Source organism: Cataglyphis hispanica, chromosome 15, assembly GCF_021464435.1.
Source record: "Cataglyphis hispanica isolate Lineage 1 chromosome 15, ULB_Chis1_1.0, whole genome shotgun sequence".
NCBI classification, from domain to species: domain Eukaryota; kingdom Metazoa; phylum Arthropoda; class Insecta; order Hymenoptera; family Formicidae; genus Cataglyphis; species Cataglyphis hispanica.
Genome location: NC_065968.1, coordinates 5,781,393 through 5,798,886, shown reverse-complemented (window position 1 = coordinate 5,798,886; position 17,494 = coordinate 5,781,393). Strand labels below are relative to the sequence as shown.

At 38.2% G+C, this 17,494-nt stretch overlaps 1 protein-coding gene across 3 annotated transcripts in view; it reads left to right on the top strand.

Moving 5' to 3' along the window:
- Positions 1–17,494, top strand: part of LOC126855054 (diacylglycerol O-acyltransferase 1) — an 89,910-nt gene that overhangs the window by 48,379 nt on the left and 24,037 nt on the right. For all 3 annotated transcript variants that reach the window (XM_050602402.1, XM_050602401.1, XM_050602400.1), the window contains one exon: positions 12,996–13,145. In XM_050602402.1, the coding sequence (XP_050458359.1) occupies positions 12,996–13,145 (150 nt within the window). The remainder of the gene's footprint in view (positions 1–12,995; positions 13,146–17,494) is intronic.

Below are 17,494 nucleotides of genomic sequence, written 5' to 3'. Positions count from 1 at the left end.
CGCCTCGTTGTCGCTCTCGAAGCCGCACTCATCCACTCGTATTTTCCTGTGCCACTCGCGCAATAGCCGCAAACGCAGTAAAAAGCGTCGAGTGTTTACCGCAGTTAAGTGGTACCATATTGTCATACAAAGAGAGCCCTCGTCTTCGGTTTGACGATTGGACGCACATATCGATATAAATCAATCGCACAATCGTATGACGATGCGTTAAAAGCTTCGTTTATCGGAAATAAAATTATATAAAAGCTATTGTCAATAGCAATTATCTGATTAAGTTGATTAAAATATATTTTTTTTTAGCTAACACATACATATATACTGCATATAAATATTTTTAGAGAATTCTAAATATGTTGAGTTTTTATCAGAAAACAATAGAAAGATCGTAGAGGTCGGACGCGAATAAAAGACTTGTTGTATCGATCTCGAATTAATATCTCTTCGATTGAAAGACGAACAGATATGATTTGTGTCATTTTATCCGCTAATTAGATGTACAAAATCATTATTAAATTAATCCACATTATAAAAATTGGCTTGGTGAAAATGTGAAACTTTTTGCTTGCGATTTATATCCCGTTCTCTGTTAGAATATATTTTAATTAAATTCTTTAAATATGTATTTTAATCAATAGAAGTCTCTTTGACTTATTCTAATAACTTTTCATTTATACAATTTTATTCCAGTTATTAATGCCGTAATATAATATAATTTAACATAATAAAAATTTAGATCTTTTATTTCTTATTATGTTCGCGATTTCTATTACATATTTTTATAATGATTTGAAACTCCCCAATATTGCCGATATTTTTCCTTGCTTTCGATTATTGACTATCCATCTCGTCGTAATAATTCCGCGCTCGACGCGAGTGCGAATCCAGTCAGCCGAAATTACCGGTTCCCCCCTCGCAAATTCTTGCTGCACACTCTTCGCGGCGAGCTGTCACGAGCACAAGCGGATATACTCGAACATATAACCCGGGCGTTCTAATAATTCTCCGCCTCTACGCTTTCAATTTCGCAGCCGATCCATAAATTCGCCTCCGTGGTGCGCACTTTGCGCACGCACCTCGCAGCCATGTATAAAGGTTGGTACATACCTGTGCAATATGACATGAATTGATGTCCGTACGAACTGTCATGGAAAACGAGAAAATTTATATTCGGTATTATTATTATCGGAAGTGGATAAAAAAATGTATTTCTATTTGATTTCAGTATCGTGCCGGTGACATGCGTTTTAAAGTGTGTGTATGGATCTTAAAAGTTTGCATTTACCGAGACAATCTACTCTTTCGGATATGCTAACGTGACGCTGCTAACGAGTGCCATGTAAAATCTCGGCGCGACAGCAGCCGCCAGTTAGAAATGCAATATCGTACTTTGCGGAACAAAGAGCGCGGTTGAAACTCTTTCGCGAATTAAGGCAGGCGGACGTTTATTCTGTGGGCTTCTTGTTTACGCAAATGCAATGTTAGCGTTAACATTTGCGAACGGAAACGTCTTTGCTGTATATTATTATTACGATCTCGTGAAGCGATATTTCTGGTTGTCGCGGCATCCGTTTCGCCAATGCTAATCCTAACATGAATAAATAATTAGATAAAAAGAATTTTATTACGGAATAAGAAATAGAGAGCATTAGACGGTAGCGTGAGCAAGAATAAAATCGGGGCTTTATTAAAATTTTTATAACTTTTTCACAACATGATATTTTTCTATGTTAGAGGAATGTATTAAAAATATTCAATTTTCTTTAAATATAAACATAACACGCGAAATGCAGATGGAGAGATGAATGTTTTCTATTTTTCTAACAAGATGAATAAAACTGACGGTTCTCTTTTTTTATATGATAATAATACAATATATATGAAATTAATATGATTTTTTAGTTTATTAAATTTGTTGTGCATATGAGGTTGTTATATATTTGTTTGTAATCAGAGAATCATATATTTTATATGCATGCGCGATACGATTTTGAAAGGAAGGGGTTAGATGAAGCGCTCGTCGCGCTTTTCTGACAAGTATGACAGAAGCTTTGCGGAGGTAGAAGCTTTACGTGAAACGGAAATTACGTTCGAACGTAGCCGGAAGTGCGAATAGGCGGACGCCTTTCCGCGAATTTTGAATAACAAATCGGGGTCCGCTACCTAATTCGACCAAACCCCCCCTGGCTTCCCTCCCCTCCCCTCCTCTCTCCCTCTTTCCTCTGTCCGGCTCCCAAGAGAGGACGGGTCGGGCGGAATAACTACTTCGTTATTATGCTTTAATCTACCGGCGTCTACTTCAGCAAATGAGAACTTGCGCCGGTGAATAACACGAGAAGTCTGCTTGGGATTAATTTCTGTCCTGTATGCAGTAAATATTTTACGCTTTTCGTCGCGAGCGACGAATCTTTTTAAGAAAATACTTGCTCGAGGATGATCCTTGATAATTAAACAAATTTGCTGATTTAAAAATGAATTTAAAAAAATACAATTATACTGACTTTCTGACACTGACATTATTCTAAGTCTTTAGAAAAGTGAGCAACTCGCAGTTGCTTTTTCTCTCATCAGCTCACAGCCCCCAGTCATCAAGTCGCCTTTTTCCTTACCACATCACCCGCGAACGAACGCCTCGTAGTGCCTCCTGTGCTCTTTGGAATTACAAATTATGCAGCAGCAGTTCTTCGACGAGAACCAGTTCTCCGATGAGTTCCACCGGAATTACAAATTGCACGTCCAGACACACTCGGTACTCTGTGTACAGAAGGGTCGCGCGGAAGCGCTGAAGGATACTGTTTGTTTAGGCAGGAACGGACGGAGTAGGGTGGAACACAAAGAAGCGCGAGAGTGAATCAGATTCGAGTTTCTCCTAGAGTTTCGTGCGATCGACGTGGAAAGCTTGACGTGGAAGATTGCTCATCAGAATGTTTGTACCTCTACGGGGGTTACAGGAGGGGCTGGTATGTAAACATGAATTGAGGGAGTGATAAAAGTTGATTTTTCGAAAATAGCACGAGGCGTAGAAAATGGACAAAATTTGACAATGGCATTCATGATTTTTGGGAAATTTTCGTGAAGATTGATGCCGACTGGAGATTTTTGTCTGCGATAATTAGCGTGTGATGCTGAATCCTGAGATCGCATCGGGGCTTGTGGAGGAGAAATAGCGAAGCATGAATAAATAAGCAAATAAATAATCAATCCTTATCTCTAAGAGCTTTAAAAAGTTTAATTTATAATAGAGTACGATATGAGAAAGTAGTTGAAATCACCGATACATATCGAATAATAAACTTTTCTCGCTTGCTTCGATGTTTCATTGATAAAATGTATTTTGTGAAATTCTCACTTAATAAATTTAATTAAAGGAATATAATTCAATTCAATTCAAATAATTTTGCGATTTTTATTTTTAAAAATTGGGAGTATCTTTAAGAAGACTCTCCCTCGGCTACTACGGATTTAAATAAATGCTTGTGCCATAAAAAATTAGAGTTTTTTCTTAATTTTTGCTGAAAATTATTGAAGATATAATGGTTACATGAAAGCAAATAAAAGAGATAAGAGAAAAATATAAAAACGGTAAATGAAAATACATTAATCCAAGCATTCCTTTATTTTATCACCATAATATAGGCAGTAGTTGTATATTTGCCGAGTTCAAAGGTACATTCGTTATATATTGTCAATTTGCTTGAATGCCACTGTTAAACTCGAGAAGCTCGTTCTAGAATTTATAGCAATCAGACGAATCGTCGAAACCGTCCCGACAAAGAATGAAAAATCCGTTGTAGTATTGATCCATATACTTGCACATCTTTGACAAGAAAATTAAAAAAGAAGAGACACATACACATACGTATACACACAAAGCTAGAGTAGAAAAAACGGCAAATAGGGGATACAAGAATTTATCCCGTCGTTTCACGGCGGAGCCCGTTAACGGAGATGCGCAGCCAATTTCGTAGATCTCAAACGAGCAGGAGAGCTGACGTAGCGTGAAATGTCGCGGGGTGGAGCGACGAAGATGTCTACGCACACGTGATATTATGTGCGTGCAACATCTGTCGCGCTTCAAAATAATCTCCATGTTCATTTGCGATCAAAAGATGAACTAAAATTTTGTCTGCCATTGTTTGTTTACTTTAAGCGATAAGACATAAGATATAATTTTGTTCCTCTTATCTCTAATTGTATTGATATTACATAAATAATATAAATTGTTATAAAAAAAAAAAAACAGAAATTTTTATACAAAAAGAGATATTTTTATAAGCATAAAATTCTTTGCTCTTGAATAATATCAGCATTACATAAAAATTGCAAAGCATGTATGCACTGATGCTATTATGTAAGATAATCCGGTTAAAATTAGACTATGAGATTGGTTGCCGCGTGGATAATGCGGAGAGAAGCATGCTTGCGCGCGTTACAACAGGGACTTCGATGTCGCGGGAAATTCTGTGGAAATGAACGACTCGTTGGTGGATTTCGTGGGTTCGAGTTTGCTGAAGTGAACCCGCTTTTGCCGATGCAACGTCACGGAGAGTCACGTCGAAATTTCACTACACGTAGCTCGCGATGATCTTGGAATATTAATATTGACACGGCTATGGCATCGAATTGCATTGTTTAATATCATACCGATAGTTTCCAGAATGAAAATTTTTATTTAGTAGATTTTTAAAAATATTTTAATCCGATGTCAACAAAATTCGATATTCTTAACACTTCTCTTTGTCGTCGAGATAAATCACGTTACATAATTATACATGTACATAATTTTACTATTATAAAAAATCTAAAAAATATTGTATATTCGAAATCTGAAAAAAACTACTCGAGTAACTTAAGTTGATTGGAAAAGAGGATGAATGAAATCTCTCATTTGTATGATTTACTCGAAACATCTATAAACTAGAGATGTTTCTCTATATTCCTTACTCTTGTTTCGAACCATCTACTGAAACTTCGAATTAGGAGTTACGTTCAATCTGAATCTCTCACGCATTGTTTCGACGTTGCACCGACGTGCCCCGCGAGTTGCGGCCAAATACCGCTCGCCTATCCTTGCGAATTCTACAGGAATCTTTTTCGCCGCAAACATTCGAGCGGGCAGTAGCATAGTGAGGATGTCTCGAGAACGTCTCGCGCGAGAATAGCCCGAATTTCCGCGGGGTTTCGGGTCAGGTCAAGAACGTCGTACCGTGAGTGTTTCGCGCTGCGGATGCGAATGGTGGCAGGATCTCTAATCCTGCGGATAACGGCCAAGCCGTGACACGATACATCGCGTGAACAATGCACGGTCACTCCTGCGATTCTGGCGTACATGCGAATGTCTTTACAGCGTTTCCGAAGCGTTCACCAATTAACGCCTCAATTTTGGACGACTTGCATATATATTCTCCGTTAGGAAGCATAGAGAATTTGATATGTTGAAATAATAGCAAATTAAATTTTGCGAAATTTTTCATTTTAGAAAATAATTAAGAGGATTTTGCATTTTTAATTTATATTATTGTTTTTATTAGTTAGCTTAATTATACTTTATGGAAATAGAAAATTATAAATTTGAGCGATATGTTGTAAACACGGTGTATTCCGAATTTTTAATAGATTAGTTTACGACGATTCGAGAATTGCCTCGAAAGCGGAAATAGCATTACGATTGTGCGCTCGCGAAACGGATGGCATTTTGTACATTTTGCTCGTGCGAGACTAAAAGCACGCTGCAACGTGTCGAAAAGTCACAGAAAAATAACATTTTCGACCGGAGATTGAAAATATGGGGCGGGAAATGGGAATGAGGAGAATAAAAAGTTCGAGTTTGATGCGCTTGCGTTGGTTGCTCAAGGAGTCTTTCTTTACGCCAGCTTCGCCAAAAGAGAAACACCCTTCCATTACAAAACGACGAGCCCGATCTGGCGTTCCAGAGTTGTCTATTGACTGCTTGGCAAGAGATATCGCGCTCTTTCCCGGTAACGCGCGTATGCGTTCTCGATCAAACGAATACGCGCCAGCAAAAGTGCGTATCGCGTATCAATATTATATCGCAGTTTGAGCTCGATATCACATCGTTACCGATAATAAAGAATCAAATCTATATTGTTTCATAGTAACATTAAATGCTATAACGCTTCGTGAATTAATCAAACGAGAATTAATTAGTTAACTTTTGACATCCGCAATAAAATCAAATGAACAATTAGAATCTTAATCCCTATGTTTATTATTTGTCAAAAAAAAACTTGTATAGAATAGCCAATTGCAAATCTCGGCGGCAAGATTCCGCGCGTGCAGTAGATATGCGTGTAGACGTGCGTGAAACGAATGCGTGCCGTCTGCCAAGATCCTTCTTCACGCACGCCGGTAGCCCGGCGAGGTGATTACATCCCTGTGCCAACTGGATACCGTGCCAGAATCAGGGGTCTTGAAAGATCGGGGGATGGCGATAGAAGGAGGGAAGAAATTGTCAGGACATAAGTAGGGAATTACACGTGCCGAGTGAATTATGAGCGGCGATCGGTCCCGAAATACATACGCCTGTGTAAAAGGTAAAAGGCCCCCGAGACGACAAATCGAGGAACAAATTTATTGTTCGCATCCGGCCAGATATCGTCGAAAATAAAGAGCTTTGCTACTCGCATCGCATTGCTCGAGGGAGGAACTTACGTTGCGTCGTGAATTGTTTGCGACTTCTTCGCGGACATAATATAAACGGCCGGATATTTGTGCAGATAATAAATTCTTAATTGTTGTGTCTGTAGAAAAATATTTCTATATGGCAATGAGAAATGATCCTTATTTGGTAACTTATAGAACTTTTAATATTGGAGTAATTTGGAGTTTTTTATAAAGTTAAAATAAATTATCAAATTTTATTACAAAAATTTACGAAAAAAAATTTAATTTTTAGATCTCGATGTTTTAGATTTATTGACATTTATAGGATGAATAGGAACTTTTCCATATAATTATCTTTCTTCATTATTATATGTAGTTTTATTTAAATTTAGCAAGGAATCGGCCAAAATAAATCATAGTGGTTTAATATTTTAAACAAAACAAATATTTGATTTATACACTTTTAGTTCCTCTACAATTATAGATGAATAAATCAAATTTTGCAAATACAGATATTATTTATGATATATGGCAGGATTTAATTCTAGCGCGCTAGTTAAATTTACCAAAAATGCACGGTGTAGCCAATTTATAAAATATCGACTTGATTAAATCTGAAATGAAAAAATGTATTACTTTGTCGACAATAAAAAAAATTATATACAAACATATTATTTACTACCTATTTGAAACAGATCTAAAAAAGAAATCTTACTTCTTAACAAATCCAACAGAATTCGGCAAATAATATTGATGAATAAATATTATCAGTATTTGTGCAAGCCAGAGTCTCATGATTTATCGATTTTCAAGCAGCGTGTTAGTTGCGATAGTCGAGAATCGAAATTGCGCGAGATATACGCGAAGTAATTTCGCACAGTGCGAGATATAGCTGTAAATACCGTTATCATGTTGCTTTCCCGTTTCCATCGAGATGGCTTCGAGCTATGCCCGTGACACATCTCGCTTCTGGTAACGCATTGCACAGAATTATACGCTCCGTCGTTTACCGATATAATTATACGCCTGCCAAACACCGCAAAGTTTCGACGTGCCGAAAATTTGTAACACGCAACTTTACTTGGCAAACTGATTTCGGCCTTCATTCACGAAAGTTGAGCGCCCACGCTAATTGCGTATTGTTTTATTAAATTAATGCGCGAGATATCTCACTGCCGGATTAAATTAAGCTCCTTTGCCAATGAGTCTAGACTGATAAATTCATCGAAGAACGCGGTAAAAAGAGCGATGAAATGCGTATAGAGAACATATGTCGGTAATAATTTTATGATTTATGGTAGACAACAGAAAATGCAGAAATTTTTAGCAAATATATAAATTGGTACTCGAGAGAATCATTCGTTTAATAATTAATCAAGTCACGTTTTTGCTTTAATTATTCATGTTTTGTCGCAGTTGTAAATCTTTTCTGATATCTTTTAAACACTCGCTGAAATTTCTTAACATAAAATTGTACATTTTATGCGAAACTGAACCTAATATCGGATCGCATAATTTGAAACGTAAAGCTTCCTATCCCCGGCTCTCCAATTTTCACGCACATCGGCGTGCAATCGGGAAACGCGTGGAATCGAAAATGCAGCGCGGCGGTCTCCGATTACGATCGCGTCAGAAATATACCGTTTCACCGTAGCAGACAACTCGATCCTCTTTTTATCATCCTCTTTGCCGGTACTTTTTTCCGAGAGCATCGATTTATATGTCGGCATCGGCTCGGAAATGTATCGGGCGCTGCAATTTCGCATCTCCACGCCTTGTCACGCCAATTGCAATGCGCACGCGATGCAGAAACGTGCGGCAACCGTATACATTGTTCGTCTCGACGCGGACTTTCGATACCGTCTGACAAAGGAATTAATCGAATTACATCGATGGGAGAAAGAATATCGGCTTCTGAAATGGAATGCGCCAGCGCGTACGTAGATACCGCGATATAAAATACGTAGTCGCTCGGAAATGAATTCTAAGCTTCATCTTTCTGTCACATCCTATTATATATCAGATAATACGTATTGTCACAGACAATTATTTATTAGGAAAAATCACGAGAGTTATAGGTATTACTTAGTGATGCGCAATGAATGCAGATGATATTAACTATGGAATATATCGGACCAGTAGTTTCTATCTTCCTCTTTCAGCGTTTCATTAAAAGATTGAATTACAATAACAATCCCCCCCGCTTATTTTACATAATATGTATAATCAAATATAACAAATTTTCTTAATTTTACACAATTATACTTTTAGTTCTTACATTCATATAGATGGAAAAGGAAGAGAGAGAGAGTAAGGGTGAAGAGTAGAATAGGGAAGTGAAAGAACCCTTCTCCGGGGAACAATAGCGGCCGAATTGAGAACCGATGTATTACGTCGAAAAACAAAGAACAAAATTCCAGTTTCTCGGTAAGAGAGCGAGTTATCTTGCCTGATGAGATTCTTCGGTGAGTTTTATTGTATATAGATCCCCGTATATAGTACCCCGCACGCGTTTGTAAATTCACACCGAGTTCCATTGTGTTGATATAAAGGATGAAAGCTGAATCCCCACGATCGTAAATGCATCTCAAGAAGAATGTGGTCTATAGCACATCTTTTCGCCCTCGTCACCACATTATTCAGCAGATTGTTTCGTTTCAGCTGACGCGTGGAGATGGAATTCTAATCGGATGGCTTTTTTTTCAGCCTTTTTCATAGCTTTGAATGCGTCTAAACTTCGATGGAATTGACGTCAAAAGCGTGGAAAAAAAATAATGCGACAAAGAGAAAGTTGTGCGATATAAAAATGGAAAAGAAAAACATTATTTTATAATTAATATTTGCATAATTGGAACGGTTTACGTTAATATTAATATATTATCCGGTAATTCAGTTTTGTATCTATATGACACTGTCACGCTAAAATGATAAGTGTATGGTTAAAAAAAAACACAAAAAAATAATAAATGATTTATTTTCAAATAATTTTAATCTTCTAATACATTGATCACATAAAAATCAGTTTAATATTTGATTGTTTTTTTTCCTTTTTTCTCGATATCTCTGATACGAGAAATGCGAATTGATGCATTTTGATTAGATACTATTTTCGCGTGAACTTTGAAACGAAAAAGTGCGCGATGCTTGAGCTTCGCAGACGAGAAAACGTATCGCCGAGTGTGTGTCTTCCGTGAAAGAAAGTCTTGATCATTGATCTGACTCTTTCTTTTATACTTGCCGTGCGCACGGAAGCGTGCACGATGAAATTCGTCGGGGAATGTTATACCAAGCGCGGTCTCGCTGGAAATTGTGTTTCGCTGTTTGTTCCTCCGTCCGTTCAGGAGCTGACATTAATTTAACCTTGTACGAGGTGTATCTAAAAAGTTCCGCCAACGCGAGTGCGAAGCAAAGACAGATGACGTTTGCAGAGAACTGAATTCTTACCTCTCGCTGTAACATAACACAGCGCGTGATATTTGAAAAGAGAAATAATACAAATATCTAATAAAAATGCTTCTTGCATCACTGACAAATATCAAATGGATTTAGATCTTATTAGCATTGTTAATTCAATGCAATGTGCTACGTGAAATTTCTATTTTACTAAATTATATGTTAAGAAATAATGAAAGAAGGGGATTATATCTGTATTTTTATCTTTCCAAGAAAAACTTTTATTTTACTTAGAATCTCGCGATGTCATTAACTCTTGTTATTATAGAGGGTATCAAAATACAAGGTTTCCTAAATTCCCAGTGATGTTAAATTCTGTAGTTACACGAATTTGATTCAAAGTTTTATAGCGTGCATCGACGGCCTTGTCGACATAGAATGTGGAGAGGGCGAAAGGGCCGAAAATGGGTTGGCGAGGTCGGGAATTGTAGGTCTTGAGGTGCACCAGACGACAATAGTCCACTGGCGAGAACTGGCAATTTCTCAGTTCGGCGAACGGCCGGTGGAAAATTGAGAAACTATTTTCACACGCTGTACGTCACCCCCATCGAGCCACCAATGGTAGCGCAATGCACTGCCGTCGCCTTATACAGGGTGCACCGGCGTGATAATTTTGCTTACCGCTATGGGCAAGACATTTCGTCGCGACAATTCTCTTTTTTTTGATATCAAGTGAAATATAGTCTTCGTCAAATATGCCGAAATTTAATGACTTTGCGTGAAGAGTGAAAAGTAATCTTTCGTCGAGTTTTAGCGTACCTTTGGGAAACGTTCGAAGGATATCCGTCGTGTTTGCACTAAATAACTTTGTAGAACGGCTTACAGTGCCGATGAGACGGAGTTCTGTTTAATTTTTGTACTCTTTGGACGAAGAAATGTAACCTTCTGTCGCAAAACAAACAAGTAAAAATAAATATTTGAAAAATTACGTATTTTTCGAAAAGAAACAGAAAAACTTTTGTGTCTTTGAAAAGATAATATTAAAAAAAAAGTAAAAAAGGTAATATTAAAAAATAGGTGACATATCTAATTACATTTTTTTTGGCTTTGAAAAATTCGTAAATTTGAATTTTCCAGAAAACAAATTTCTCTAATTTTTTTAAGAATTAAACGAATAAATGGATTGATGTGATACTTCACTCAACCTTCACCTGCTCAGCCTATATCAGAATTCCTTTTTATGAGAATAACAAGACTGATTGCGATCTCTCTATCCGTTCAGTCGCTTTGCAACAGACCGTATATGCGCGTAAAATATATATATATGCGCGTCACGACATTTGACAATTACCTCGGCATGTATGAGCACTCGATACGCGCCTATAACGTCGTCGGTTTGCCCGGGTGAATACTCATGCGGACAAGTCATAAATGGTATAAGCGGCAACGAACGGCGGCACTAAAACGCGTCCCGAGACGCGTTTTGACTGTCGAACGCCTAATGCAGTTTGGCAGTCGTCGAGCAAGATCAAGAGGCGGAGGAGACTTCGGAAAACACTAACTTTATTAAATTTCCCACTTTGTCGCATCTATCATTTATATTCGGTAAAAATACTGGCATCTATCATTTATATTCGGTAAAAATTTTTTGTTTTCTTAATACAGTTTTTATGCGTGTTTTGTCCGACAATGGGGAGAAGCGGGAAACGGAAAGAATTACTAAAGGCAAGCTTCTTCACACACACAGACTGTACTCTGAGGGATAGTTTTCATTACTTTGTCATGTATATTAGAATTGTTTAACTGGCGTGCCGCGATCCTGCGTGGGCGACAAATACACGCACTGGCGCATATTTCGCGGAAATGCTTTGCCGCTTTCGTGCATTGCCGACGAGCATGTATACATTAACGAACGATACCATCGCCGTGTAATATTTGCTTCGGGCTCTCCCGTTTCCCCATTATCGCTCGTCGATGTTGCGGCCACGGGGAGCAGGGAAGGGGAGAGGGAGGGGGAGAGAGAGAGAGAGAGAGAGAGAGAGAGAGAGAGAGAGCTGTCGCTTTCGATCGCTTCAACTATTGTGATTTGCGCCATCGCTGTCGTCGTTGTCGCCGATTGTTACGTGCATATAACCACGTTCTGTTTATCTGTTATTTTCCTGTTCGATAGTCCGCAAACTAATTCCGTCAAAGTGAATGACGGTACGCTTGTCCCCGACCATCTATCACAATACTTAATTTTCTTTCGCAATCAATATTTTATCTCCCGCCTCGTCGTCCTGGTGTGTCCTGAGGAATTAATAGCGCGAGTACGGATATAAATCTTCGCTGACAGCCTAGGTACAGGTAAATGCAAGTCAGGCTACAGGTGGAGAAGAATGAGCACGCGTAAAAGCGAAAGGGGCGATAGAACGGTTTCGTTCCATTGAAATTATGTCCTTCCACCTGTGCGGAATCTCGTCACCTCGTCGGGATCGGAATGACTTGGTAGTAGACGCGATTTAATTAAGATACGAACAATCCGGAACGCGAAAGGGGCCCACACGCCCCATGGAATTATCGGAAAATACGAGGATCGTGCCGGCGTCGCCTTCGTCATCGTGCCGGCAGTTTTCCAACCGTCGCGATTACCGGCACCGCATAATAATAACGGACATTCTCGAGATCGTAATGGGAATATTGGATAGATAATTAAACGACAGTCGACCATTTATACAAAAGTGTCGTGGAAAAATCTACGGTCGTTATAACGTTAAGTCGTGTATACAGAGAGATGAAAAATTATGGCGATTGTGCGATCACGATTATGCGTATATATTGCTGCGGAAAAAAAAAAGAAGAATGGGATAATGCTCTGGAGCTCAAGCGACGAGATTCACAACGAGTGTGTACATGAAACATTAAAAAAAATAAAAACATTAACTTTACGATATGTTTAAAATATCTCGCTTTTAATACTATTTTATGGTTTGTTGTTTCAGTTGGTGCGATGTACGTGTGCATGCTATACGCTATCCTCTTCCTAAAGTTATGGTCGTACATACAAGTGAACATGTGGTGTCGCTTGAGCACTCGAAAGAAAACTACGCAAGGCAGAATGAGACGTCAGTTATCCTACAGTAATCTTCAATGTAAGTATAAAAAGTGATGTATATATATATATATATATATATATATATATATATATATATATGTATTATAATCTCTTTATATTTTATTAGTATCATAGATTAACGCGTTCTATGCGTATATCTATTTTTTGTGCATATATGTCTGCAACATAAATTTTGATCAGAAGACTAAAGATAAAACAAAAGGATGGAAAAATCTTTTTTATGGCATTTTTATATACTCGATATTTACGATTTATTTTATGTATTTACATATCTCCGATATATCATTGCTTCAACGCATACGAATGACTATTTTTTTACACGTAGCATATTGTCTGCCGTATGCTTTTTTCTTTTTTTTTACGGGGCTTTTTTATGGTGCTGTAGTACGGTTCATTGTGATGCCGTCAGAATCGTACTTAACCAGGATCTTCTCTCGGGCGGAAGTTGACGGCATAAATCTTCGTCGTTACGTACATTTGCGCTTATACCTATAATGCATACATCCGAGTAGGGCAAACACGTTATACGAATCGGTAATCCATTGCATTCGCGGTATTTGCATGCTCCTGAAGGCGCATTCACGCATCGTTGCGGCATACAACATATATGCACGCGCGCGATTCGTTTATGTGTGTACGTTTGATTGTGCGAATGTATACCTACATATATGTATGCAGTGTAGAGTGGAGAGAAATAATTTCCACCTAATTTAAACAGCCGATCTCTCTCAGGTCTGCCTAAGTTTCCGGTACCGGACGCACCGCGGTCGATATCGATTATTCAGATGCGACCGACAAAGTCAAATTATATATGAGCGGTCTTTCCCCAATAAATTCGCCGCGCGAAATATTAAACCTTCTTTTATCTTCTTTACTTTTCCGTAGCGACATTAAAGCAGCGAGGCGATGCGTTTGCACTTTTAATCGTGATTGCGCAAACACGTCCGACGTGACGGAGTTAATTGGCGCGCCTATATCGAATGGATTCAGATCGCATTAGATCAATAAACGATGATTTATACGATGTCACGTGAAGCTTGTTTTGCATGAGAACATAGCGGGAAAAAAAAATTATGGAGAATAGTTAGAGCATCAAAATAGAGATTACTTGAAATTTTCAAGTTTTTTATCTCTCAACTCACACTTTAGATTAAATTTAAAACCAAAAAAATATTTATTAGAACTTTTTGATATTTATGAATATATGAAAAAAAAAAAAGCGAGTCCGGATGGGCTTTCATATGCAGATGTGTGTGTACGCCGTTGATTGCGAAAATACGAGTGCGCGATAAGCAAGGTGTTTACGCTTCATCGAAGCGAGAATTTTCTCATGAACGCGTAATTTTCCAACCTTCCTCTAAATTTGGCGCTTGCTTGCATCCAGGGTTTCTCCGCACCACGTTTCGCGTTCGAAAATTAAGATAGATATGTTCGGCGTTTCGTTCGCAACTAATTAGCCCGTTATCCGCTTGGCCGATCTGCATCGTCCTCTCCTCGAGTAATATCCTAATTACAACGCAAAAAGTGAGTGTAGTTTGTGATATAATTATAATTGATATAAATATAATCGAGAGCTCGAGTTGGACGAACGCTTGGACGGTCATCGCGGGGCGACCTGTGTGACGACACAACTTGGCCGATCGATCGATAGACAAATGGAATCGACAAAAGCTCGCCCGTGGGACTCCGTTATTACGACCACGAGCTTTGTATAATCTAGCGCACGGCGCGGACGCCGTGTAATTTTCGCCCTCTCCGCCTAACCCGGGCTCCTATACCGTCGTCGTATTATTACGCCCGTAATGACGACGTAGAACCAGCCGCGGAGCCTGTAACCTAGCCGCATACGCATCGTGAAGGCGGGGCACTCTTCGCGTTTTTGTTCGTCACGGCTCGATCGATCATGCGAGAAATGAAGCTTCGTCGGCTTTCGCCTTTCCTAAGAAGAAGCCGAGAACTCCTTTATTCCCCGATACATCCGCACAAAAGTTTATAGTTCTCTTGTACTTTAAATAATTTGCATACATCGAATTTTCTTCTAGAAAATCCATCTATGATTATTTTAATATGTAATAACTTTTAGCGAATGGAAAGGTGAATAAAAAATAAATTATAGCACATCTGGTACAACGATCACAGATATAAGAATAAATGCTATTTTGAAAGCAAGTAGGGTAAGCTGGAAAAATAAAAGGGAATCGGTACTTAATTTAAGAGAGTACTAGAGTTGAAAGAAAAATGGATGGTGTCGATGTCGTTCTTAGGTCTGCGTCGCGTCGAGGATGCAAGACAATTTACGAGTCTGCAGGATTGCGTGATCAAAGATCGCAGGCAATCGTGTCGAGCGGCAAAAGTCTTCTCTTCCTTCTTTTTCGGCGATGCCGGTGCTTAATTTGTGAGACTTCTCATTCGAGCGGCGTCTTCGTAAGGTTGCTACCTCTTCTTCCACCCTCCACGTTACTTCTGCTCCTCGATATCGATCCCTTTTTTCGCCCGTCGTTCGTCCGCCGCGCCAGTTTCGAGATATATGAACGAGGGTGGTCTTAAACGCGAGGCATCCCTTGGCACAAAAGACGAAATTACATCGGCCCTCGAGACGCCCTCGGGCCGAGATTGAAAAAAATAGAAATTACACCCGTCGCGAACGGAAGCTCGTTTGATTCCACCACGTCCCCACGAGACTTCCTCCTTCTCCCCGATACAACCACGATCCCCGATCTTCTTTCACCTTTCTGCGACTTTCCATGAACGTGATGGGAGATCCGCTAAGGAGATCCGAGAGCGCAGATAGATTTTACGTAATCGGAGAATGCAAGGTTGACCTTCGTCATAACGTCATAAATTACATACACATCTCTTCCTTGTCGGACATAATCTTTTATTGTTATTTATAGTTAATTTAAAAAGAGATCTAAATATATGTATATACAATGTATTACATATATATTTCATTATTTATTTCGCTCAAATTTGCGGTACAAGCTATTGCGTATGCAATGGTGACTCGATTAGTGACGTTACTGAAGACACTTGATTGCTCACTTGATTCTGGTTTACGCATGTGTACAGCGTATAATTATTGTTGTACATTGTACATCGCGCGCTGCTAGCAGTATGACACATTAATACAAGGACGTCACGTTACGATGCAGCCAAGTCACCTCTCAGCCATATTGTGATAAAGAATGGCATGCTCCGACAAAAATGTGTCAAGCAACATTTATCGCAAGGCAAAACCTATCCCGCTACAGACAACGACAAATTTTGTTATCAACATAAACATTGAATGAAGCATAATCTTATTTATCTGCAAGCAAAAAGCATGTGGATTTTTATCTCTTATTATTTTAAAATATTATTACACAGCGAATTATAATTACAAACCAAGAGATATTATTAGTTAGTAGATATTTTTTATTTACAATGCTGCATGTCAATAAAATTGGTAAAAGATTCGAGCATTTATATAGTTATAATTAATCAATCGGATATAATCTGAATAAATACAAATAATTTTTGCAAGTCGAGAAGAGACTGATTTATAATTAATAAACTCTCCTTTCCTCCGCCGAGGAAAGAAGAGTAAAAGAGAGAGAGAGAGTTTATTGTGGTAACCAAAGATCACAAAGTCGATCAAACGAATTTACGTGGAGCATCAACGAATCATTAAATCGTTTCCATGTGTTTATTCGCTAACTTTGTATATTTGGATATTCGCCGAAATTACATTGTAATTTTATTATTTCTACTAGTGAGCATAATTCACGGTATGTTTCACTCAAATGTCGTCTATTCTTGCATTTATATTTACTTGCAATTTTATCACAATATAATTATGATGCACAATTATTATTATGACATGTAAATATTAATATAAACATATAGTACAATCATTGAGGATCAAAATTATTTTGTATCTTTTTTTTTATTATTCGAGAAATATTTGTAAATGATCGCGAGGTTGACATGCGACGTCTTCGATGATATTTTTGTAACAAAAAATTTTTTGTTCCGTGATGTGATAATGGATCCCGAAGGAAAAAGAGGAAAGAAAAGGAGCAATTTATTTCAGATCTATTAAGCTATCTACCAAGCCAAATTATCAAAACATAATAAATTATATATGGAATTAATTTGCACATTTTTGGCTTGAAAAAGTAATTTTTTTGTTCCAATTATGACAATGGACTAGATAATTTAAAATTAAATATCTGTTTATTTTGCTATAAGAACGAAGAAGGAAAAGAACGCGACGAAGTAAATGGGGAGCACGAGGAATTTAATTTGGTCGAATTCTTCTACATTTATTACGTAGGGATGTAGAACGCGATGTCGGGGTTCTCGGTCGTCGACATGGACGTCGAT